Below are 10,378 nucleotides of genomic sequence, written 5' to 3' on the forward strand. Positions count from 1 at the left end.
CAGTCTGTTTTGGGGGTGTTTCCCCTTTAAGAGTTCAGTGTTAACGCCCACTGCCCGCCCACCGCGGGCGCGACAACGATACGAAATGAGCGTAGTTGTCTTGCGCTTTAAGCGTAGTTGTCTTGTGCTGGAGGCGGTCTATATGCAAACGCTGGTACGTCACTTCGCACCGTGACGTCACTTCTTACCATGGATCCAGAACGAGCTGTATTTAGAGCTTGATTAAATAAATGATTCGTTTATAATGGGGAGGACGTCTTAAGCTATGAAACTTGCAGGACGTTTTAATGGTACAAAGACCTCTTATATTATATACCAAAAGATCAAGGCAAATTTGGTTTCTCATATCATGACCCCTTTAAACTGTCACAATGTCCATATTACAGTAGATGAAATAATAAACAAGTTCAGTTACACAGTATTGATATTTATTATATAAAGCAAGCACAGAAAACAGTAGAAAATGCTTTAACACAAAAACTGATACAGTTTTTAAAGCCACATTAGAACATTTCAAGTGCTTACAAATATTAGTTATTGCAGTGATACCACAGGAATACTAAAACAAGATAATGACTCGGTTTCACAAACAGGGCTTAGATTAAGCCAGGATTAGGTCCTAGTTAAATTAGGGCATGTGCCATAGAAAAAAACATTACTGGTGCATCTTGAGACAAAACAATGGCACTGACATATTTTAAGATATGTCAGTGCACGTTGCTTCAGTTAAAACAACTCAAAACATGCAATTTAGTCTGGGACTAGCTTAAGCCCTGTCTGTGAAACCAGGGGATAATTTTCATGTACAAACAAAGACCATAAAAATGTGTTTGAGGATTAAACTCTCTGTTCTGTCATCACTATTCCGTCAATGTCATACAATCTTTCAATGAACCATTTTAAGAAATGTATCAATTACTGAGTGAAATGCTCATTTTATCATCGGTCTGGTAATAATATGGTTTAACTCTTAACCCTAAACAAAAAGCTGATGTTAAGTGTCATGTAATACTGGGGACAAAAGTAAATGCAAACTAAATCAGGTATTTCTATCCTGAGAAATAGCCAACTTATTAATCAATACCTTTTTGGGGGGATAAGATCAAAAGGAATGTATTACTGTTTTATCCATTAAAATATAGAGTTAATGACAGTAGCTGAAGAAAAATGCAAAGAGCAAGCAACATATTTAGGTTTTGTGCTTAAAGGCCACAAGCTAGCTAAGCCAAACATCCCCTAATGTAAGGGAAGAAGACTTAATATTTAAAATACTTGCTAAATATACGATTACAGCTTTTGTGCTTTAATATTTTTGAATAAAGATCTTCTCTGGGTCATACTGTCATAGAAAAGGGCCACTGAACATTAGGAATGTCCAACTATTCAACATCATTGCATCAAGACTTCATTAATCACTGAGTTCTGGTAAGTTGAGCTTACATTATGGTAGAGCTCACAATGTACTGATACAGTACTGATACAGTGTGAATATCTACTTAAACTTCATCTCTACACATTTATGAGAAGTAATTCCCACATATACTGCATGTCCTGTACAACAAAAGTATTAGAAGATCCACATTGCAGGCACACACTAAACAGCTTAAAGAACATCACTCCAAACCTGCTAAATGTACACATAAAGCCTTCTATTTGTTCAATACAATCACTGAATATTATCCACAACCTCTAAACAAAAATACCATGAAAGCCTACGGAACTGGCAAAACACATGAACAAAAATACTCTTAAAATGAAAAATACTAAACTTAAGTAGCAATGTTGAAATTAAATTATAAACATGTTTTTTTTTTCACCTCTGTCAATGTTCAAAGTTTGATACATACATTTCAGTCTGCTTAAGGTTTGCTTTTTAGATGGTGCTCAAATTATCAAAGCAACAATTCAATATAAAAGGCATAGTTCACACAAAAATGATTTTTTTTTTTTTTTTTTTTTTTTTACAATTTACTCACCCTTCCAAACCTGTATGAGTTTCTTTCTTCTGTTGAACACAAAATTGTAAAAATGTTGGTAACCAGACGGTTGACGGTAGCCATTGATTTCCTACTATAGAAGTCAATGGATGCAGTCAACTGTTTGATTACCAGCATATCATTTTTGGGTGAACTAGCCTTTTAATAGCTCGAACAACACTGACAGGGCTGAACTGTGTATGTAACAGAAAAATCGAAATGGGGCAAAAATAAACTTAAAGCTTTTGTTTTAGGATAGAAAAAGGGGAATTCATTTTTAGTTTTGGATGTGACGGATCTATCTTTTCTAACTAAAGAGCCATGTCTACACCAGCCTGTGCTTTTAATAGAGAACTATGTTTATTTGGAATTGCTTGAAAGTGCTAAATAACAGCATAAAGGCCACTAAAACAGAGAAGTGTACATCTTCTGCGTAATAACCCCCAAAAAAGTAATCGCACATTTGTATGCAATAATTCAAAGAAAGTAATTCAGAAGAGTTCTTAAAGTGAAAGAAGTCCGTTTCATTTAACAGTCTTTTTTGATCACTGAACAATAAACCTGAAATAAAAAATAATACAGGGAAATGCTTTAGAAAACAAATTTGTTTTAAGAAACTCTTGGCATGCAATCCAAGATGCATTCTGAATACTGTTTATAGAAATAAGATATATTAAGTATGATTAAATGCTGTTAATAAATCCCTGGGTTTTGGCTGCAAGTGTGTCCCAAAGCAAATCATGTTTAAAAGAGAAACTGTCCAAGTTGGTTGATTCCAATGGTTAAGGGCTACAAATGTGCAACTGCGTTTATCACTCTTACGTATGGCTCTGCTCGTGACTCCACAGACTGAAAGCCGTCTTAAATGTCCGGTGACAGAATTTGCACATGTACTGCCGTTTAAAGGTGAGTGCAGAGAGGGTTGGTGCATGGTAAAATAGCGTGTCGGATTCCTGAGGGGTGATAGTTTTGTCTGTGGTGTCGGACTTGGCGTGTGAATGTTCCCCAGGCTCGTCGTCACTAGTCTTGTCCTGCTCTGGCTTCTTGAGTTTGGTTGACGGTGACATGGAGCCTCTGGGTTCCTCCTCTGAGGTGTCCACCCCAGAACAGGTCGCTGTGAGTGGAGGTTTTTGAGAAGTTGGAGGCTCTGGGATGGAAATTGTAAGAGGTGGAGAAGGAGACGGAGAAGACGGAAGCCTGTCAATCTCTCTCATCCCTGGCTCTTCGGGTGTGGACATATGGGATTGGTAGTGGCTCCAGAGACGGAAGTTGGTCCTGAACGCTTTGTGACATATATGGCAGATGAAGGGTTTGATATGGCAAAGCAGTTCCTGATGTCGTTCCAGGTCTTTGTGGGTGCTGAAAAGCTTTCCACACTTTTCACAAGGCCAAACCCCCGGTTCCTCGGATCCAGTGCTCACGTTATCCTTGGCTGATACTGCTTCCTCTTGAGGTTCCTCTTTGACCTGCAGCTCCCCTTGACCGTGAGCGCTCAAGTCCTCTGGAACATAAGACGATGAGTCTTCCGAATCATACATGGGTGGAACAGATGAGTCGCTGTACACTGCTTCCTCACTGGGGTCACGCGTCAACTCCTGAGAAGAGGGAGGAACTCCGAACACATTGGATGATTCGTCATGATTGCTCTCCTGGAGACCGAGAGTCAACTGCTCCTTTACACTCATCATATTGTGATTGTGAACTTCCACCTGATGACGCCAAATGCTGAAAGAGGACTTAAACGTGCGCATACATTCAAGGCAGGTCAGCTTTTTGTACTTGCAGTGAGCTTCATGGTCTTTCTTGACGACCGTGTTGGAGAATCGAAGTCCACAGTATGGGCAGACTGTAGCATACCTGCAAGCTCTCTCATGGTCTTCTAATTCAGGCAAAGAGGGCAGCTTCTCATTGCAGAGCCGACAAGAAAATACGTCCTTGTCTTGGTTTTCTTTAAGATGTGCCAACTGCTGCTGCTGCTTGTAGTGAAGGTCTCTCTCAGCATCCGTGTCAAGGTTAGCCGGCTCAGCGGAGTGTCCCTTCATGTGTAGCTTTAAGTGTGACTGGAAAAAAAACATTTTGCCACAGTAGGGGCATCCGTATGACCTCGATCGCCTGCTTTTCCTCCCAAAGGTTTGTGACTGCAGGCCTTGCTTGGTTCTCCTGAGCTTCATAATCAAGGCCTTCTTTATCTCCCGCTCTCGGACGATATCGATTAGCTTCCTCTGAAACTTCTCATCCAGGACCGAATAGGAACTGGAGGAGGGTGCAGGATTTTGCACCACGCCATGCTGGGTTTGGCAGTGAGTCCAGACCTTGAAGTTTGTGTGAAAGCGCTTATGGCAGATGTCGCAAGCGTACGGCTTCTCTGGGTTGTGGTACATGTTCACGTGGCGATACAGACCCGCATTGGACCTGAAAACCTTCAGGCAGTTCCAGCACTTAAACATTTTGTTTGGCCGAAGTTCTCCAGGTTCCTCGTTACTAGTGTCCATGTTGGAATTGTAAGGTACCTCATCAAACGTGCTTTCCTGATGCAACAGATGATGTTCATTAACAGGCCTGGATCTCTTAAAGGGCATATAACTACCATCTATCTTACTCTTCCTCTTCATCGAGGGAGTAAAATACCCTCTGGGACCTTCATCATAGTTTGCCTGAAAGTCTTTGAAATTTACCGGCAGGTTGTCTCCAACAGTAATGCGAACAATTTCAGAAGGGTCGGCAAGGGGACTGCTGGGCTCTGCTTTGATTCTGAGTGGAGTTGTCTGAGTGCCGTCATTCTCATACGCTTTTCGTCGTCTCGACCTGAGAAGTGGCATATCTTTTGACACCCGGTCCTCATTTTCAGGGGATGGTGACCTAGCTGTTGTGGCCATTAACTTGACCACAGACTGTTCTCGACTTTGTGAGTCCTTTAGCTCCAGAGCTGGAGAAAAAACGGGAACTGGACTATCCATAGACAGTGATCTGCGTAGCAGACTTTTAATAAGTGGCCCACTTCGGTCAACAGTTTGGTTGCGTGGGCCATGTTGCTCACCCACTGGTCTGGAATCATGCGATGCATCCATTCTGCCATCAACGGTGGTGTCAGTTTGATCTGATTGTAGGCTAGCATGCTGTACCGACTCACTGAATGACACAGAGGATGTTAGTTGCGGCCTCGTAGATGGCGATCGGTATTCAGTTCGATGTCTCAGTATGGATGTTGGAGAGGAGATGATAGATTTGCAGTCACCCTCAACTGTGTTTTTGTTAAAATTTCTGCTGTTGGAGGTACGGTTTGATTCTTTTTCATTTGGTCTGATGTGTCCTGAGGATTGGCTCTGATCACTGAAATTGTGTGTGAGCGAGGGTTGCTCTGTGACCTGTTTAAACGGTTTTCCCTGAAGACTCAAACTTTTCCTTGGAAACATTTCCATGTTAGGCTGCTCACCCTGACTTTGATGTACAATAACACTTCTCTTTTGAAAAGCTCCATCCTCCTCCTCCTCCGAGAGCAACATTTGTTTTCTCGACACGCAGTATGACGCCTGAGGTCTTATAGACATGATGTTGGTTAGAAATGGAATGCCGAGGCTATAGCCCAGCTCCTGTATTGCTGCCAGACTGCATTTCTCCACAAACAGAGATGATGAGTAGATGTAGTTTAGCACAATCTCAAAAGCATCAGGCTCACAGAAGTCAAGTTGAACAATGGAGCGGTTCTCCAAGTCCCTTCTGGAAAACAGAGACTGGAAATACTCACTGCAGGCTGCAAGGATGCTTTTATGGGCCTGGTACTGTTGGTCACCCACTAACAACACAACATCACAGAGCTGACCCATCAACCGCTGCTCATTGAGGGCACCCAGCAGTGAAATACCATGGGCAGGGTTACAGTAGTGCCCCAGGCTCTCCATTTTGGCTTTGAAGGAGAATAAAAGAAAAGACAAATTTAGTGACATTGCAAATTCGTTACAACAGTGGCTTAAAATAATCTTGGTAACACTTTACAATAATGTCAATTCATTAACATTACTTAATGCACAAGGTATCAAACTACAAATGAACAGCAATATTTTTGTCATTTATTTATCTATTCATATGTTCTTTTATAAATACACTGTTTGTCCATTGTTCATTAATGTTCACACGACTTTACAATAAGGTCTCATTACTATTCTTAATATTTAGCCTTTATTGTCTTGAATAATAAAGCACCTTGGGGTTGAGGTTGAGAACCACTGCATTACAGTATACACTCCTGGGCAAAAAGAGAAAAGAAAAAAAGGGCCAAGCCTAAAAATTGCGAAACACTAAGCTTAATTGTCTTAACCACAAATTATTGTCCAGGAAATTAGCTAGATTTAAGTGCACTACTATTTTAATGCAATACTTAAAAAGCCATTGCGGTCTCAGAAAAACATCAAAGACAGAATGACGTTTTTGGCAGAATATGGGAAGTTTGATTCAGAGACTGTGGTTCAGCAGTTGTGTGGAGTGGTGAATCACAATAACACGAGTTGCATGGTGATGCTCCAGATGCCTTGAAAAATCTGCTGAGAAATATAATATTAAATGCATCTCTCTACCACAGCGAAGCATGGAGGAAGAGCTGTCATTGTGTGCAGAGCCTTTTTAGCTGCTGGGATTGTTGAGCTACTTCACTGTGAAAAGTAATTTAATGCTTTGGAATACAGGAGAATATTGCAGAATGGCTTGCTTCCCAGAAATGAAAAGTTGTTATCTAGAAAGGAACGATCAGATGTTATTTCTCAACAAGACAATTGCTCCTGCACAAATTGCAACAAGTCCATCAGGCTCATGTTTTGGTCAAAGTCCAGATTTGAACCCTATAGTGAATATTTGGTCTCACATTAAACTCAAACAAACTGGGATAAATTTACATTTATTACTCATGAACTGTTTAAAGCTATTAACATGGACTCTTCTTCCTGTAAAAGCTGTCTGCAAGTTGGGGAAGGCTATTCCATGCTAAGTCACTTTAGCTACAGTGTTTCTGCAATTCTTGCTAATTTCCTGACCAGTGATTTGTGATTAAAATGGTTAAGACAATTAAAATACCACAGTATTTTAGTTTAGCCCATTAGCAGTGGCCAACAATGATGTCAGGAGGGGATATTTCTTTTTAAATGTCCCTACACATTTGATTAAACGATCAAAAAAAAAGAAAAAAAAAAAGGGAGAAAATATTTTGTATTTCAAACCCCCCCCACTAAACTTGGTTAAAGTATTTAAATTAGCCTGTTTGGCAAAAAAAAAAAAAAAACTACAGCTACAGGTTCTATATGCTATAAAAAAAGAATGCATAGAAAACCAAAAAGGTCATAGAAGAAGAAAAAAAACCATACATTGACTACTACAACAGTTATTAATATTTAATTATCTCTTGTTTTCGCATGTGTTCATAATTTCTTTGTTTGACAGCCAGGCCAAACATTATGTCTGTATAATTTGGTGTTTCATTGCATTATCACAAATAAAACAATTGACTATGCAATATGGTTACACAATCTTTAACTTTTTTATTTTTTTAAGGGGGGGGGGGGGGGGGGGGTCCTGATTGAAACATTAACACTGTTATTGCATAAAATAATAAATAATAATCATGTCTGCAAACACAAACAGAGGGGAAAAAAAGCATAATCATCTAATTTGCACGAGATAAACAATAACTTTTTTATTGAAACATTGTAATCTGTTAAATGACATGTCATTTTATGGTATCATATTCAGGGGCATCATATATAAGCAAATAAAAGTCATAAAATGCAGTAACCGGGCCTGCCCGGTGTCTACGCATGCGCACAACGACCGCTGATTACATCATGTCTAACGTTAGTTAGAGTTGGTTTAACGCTGCCTAGAGTATTCGCTCATGAAAACGAGGAGTGAGTATTTTTACATTGAATTATTTCGCTAGATGATCCTCCCTCTTAATCGCGAGTTCCATTTCAAATAAAACCATTTGTTGATTCGCCGTTGCCAAACTGTGACCATAATTACCCAACACGTCACAAAATACAGGCAACTGGTTGCGTTTCTTACTCTGCTATTCACAAGATAGGAAATGAAACGATTATAACACGCGTCTGCGCGCAACGCGCCACACACACACACACACACACACACACACACACACACACACACACACACACACACACACACACACACACACACACACACACACACACCCTCTTCGGTCACCGACTGCGCAGACGTCGCATCCTGCACAACAGGCTGGAGCAGCCGCTTATGTCAGGAAAGAGAGAGAGCGAGAAAATCTCCTCAGCGTTACGTCAGGAAAGACAGATTTTACCAAAACAACATTCAACTACTTCAGTTAGACGGTGAAATAAAGTTGTTCAGCATTTCTACTCACCCTAGTTTGGTGGCTTTGAATGCCGCGGAGCTCCGACACTGGACTTTGTTTCAGAGTTGCGTTGAGCATGAAGCAGTCGTGATTCCATCCATCTTGTATTTGACGTCATCCCACTCTAGGGATGAGGTCATCGCTAAGAACGCTCGTCACGTGTGCTGCTTTCTGATTGGCTGCTGTATAAGCTGTAGCCTGTGGGCGTTCGTGGAGGAAATGAGCGGAGGATGACGGACTGATAATCAGTTGAGTTAAATTCGCATGCATACGCTTATTAAAGAAACAGGAAGCATTTTGTGTAGCCTATACATATAGAATAATTGAAACAACGTGTCGGCCTATTTGTTACTTAATTCACTGTATAGGTTTGCGAAAACTTGAAAATGTTTGTATTAAAAATTATTTTTGCACAATGTGTTGTGTGCATTTTATTTAAAAGTGAGAGGTTTAATTGTATTGAATTGGAAAATAATTTCCATCTGATTAATAGAAATTATCAAAAAATATTATTAAAATATAATATTAATCATATTAAGTTATCAAAATAATAGTTACAGCACTAATAATTATATTTTGCCATTTTAATTTGCAGCATCTAACTAAAGAAAACTGCATTGCTCTGAAATACTTTTTTTATTATGCTTAAAGTTGCTTATAGACATGCTGTTGTATTTTTGTACTAATGTCAGGGAATGTCTAATAAGGGGAGAAGGTTCACTCTCGCTACACTTCCGGCTTCTGACTGGTTGCAGTTCCACTCTGATTCCATATGAGGGCGCTCACAGGACGAGTGCAGAATGAATGGAGGAGCTATAGAGAGCCTAAGTCCCGCCCCTCCGCTTCCGGCTCATGGGACCTTATTTCGGAAAAAATATGTATGGAAGTCAATGGCGAGAGATAACTTATCTTTTTATTCCGTCTGAACTGTCCCCTGAACTACACATATGATGTTTGTCAATTTAAAAGGTAAATATGAAAGTCAAGAAAGTCGCAGTTTGTCATAAAACAGAAGAGTAACGTTTAGTTGTATGTGAAAATCGCTCGATGAACTACATCTCTCGTCTCGCACTATGTAGCCTACGTCACAAGATCCGTTGCTCGTATGTGTGTATTCTGGCTCAAAACACGAGTCAGGCATGACGGCGTAACGTTAGGATTATAATGTAAGACTATAGAAAAAATGACAGACGTTAGCTTCAGTAAAGTTAGCTTCATTCATTGAGAGAAAAGGTATGACGTCGCATGTGCGCCTTCTGGGTTTGTAGTCTTTGTAATTACGTATTTTCACAGTCTTATACCTCAACAGTTTTACATCAAACTGCGACTTTCTTGACTTTAAAATGTATCTTTTAAATTGACAAACATCATATGTGTAATTCAGGGCACAATTCAAACGAGATCAAAATATTTGTTGTCTCTCGCCATTGACTACCATACAATATTTTTCCGAAATAAGGTCCCATGGTGGTCGACCGGAAGGGGAGGGACTTAGGCTCTCTATACCCCTCAAAATCCACTTTTCTCAAGATATAATTTTTTGTCTAGTAATTTGAATGTTGTATTCGAAAGGAGATGCAAAGAAATTGCACATTGCTGGGTGTTAGATTTTTTTAGAGTCACTTATTTGCTTTAAAAAGTCTTTCAAAATGTCAATGACGTCATACACATCGTACGACCAGAGATACTGCTTTACGGCAATCCTTCAGTCACTGTGGTGCTTTCGCGCTCTGCACTTTATTTTCTCTCGAGGCATCGCCAGCACACAGCTGACACAGGTAAACACACGTGCTAGAAGAGTTTCTGCTAGAATACATTCTGTTCCCGCTTCGGATGCCATGATGCCATCAAGCGGTATCTCTGGTCGTAACCAGTCCTTCACTGACCAATCAGCGTTCATTAGCAGAATGCTAGCGTGTTATGGGCAACAACAACTCAACCTGTAAGAAATCGAAAGGACATACGTACTCGTTCATTCAATTTTCGACCTATAACCCATGTTGAACTTGCCAAACCTACAATCAAATCT

General features: G+C 40.1%; 1 protein-coding gene across 2 annotated transcripts; it reads right to left on the reverse strand.

Moving 5' to 3' along the window:
- Positions 1-414: 414 nt before the first annotated feature.
- zbtb21 (zinc finger and BTB domain containing 21) lies at positions 415-8,544 on the reverse strand. 2 transcript variants are annotated; one of them, XM_079599982.1, is made up of 2 exons: positions 8,359-8,544; positions 415-5,880 (listed from the first exon to the last, which is right to left on the reverse strand). In XM_079599982.1, exon 2 carries the CDS (start codon positions 5,873-5,875, stop codon positions 2,795-2,797), a length of 3,081 nt encoding a protein of 1,026 aa, XP_079456108.1. In that variant the 5' UTR covers positions 5,876-5,880; positions 8,359-8,544; the 3' UTR covers positions 415-2,794. The 2 variants fall into 2 exon arrangements, with proteins under 2 accessions (XP_079456108.1, XP_079456109.1); XM_079599983.1 differs by lacking the exon at positions 8,359-8,544 and adding an exon at positions 6,177-6,251.
- Between the last annotated feature and the right edge of the window lie 1,834 nt (positions 8,545-10,378).

The sequence above is a fragment of the Phoxinus phoxinus genome (assembly GCF_949152265.1).
Source record: "Phoxinus phoxinus genome assembly, chromosome: 23".
Classification (NCBI taxonomy): domain Eukaryota; kingdom Metazoa; phylum Chordata; class Actinopteri; order Cypriniformes; family Leuciscidae; genus Phoxinus; species Phoxinus phoxinus.

Excerpts from the sequence above, each read along its gene's own strand:
- zbtb21 (XM_079599982.1), bottom strand. The coding sequence starts at position 5,875 with ATGGAGAGCCTGGGGCACTACTGTAACCCTGCCCATGGTATTTCACTG.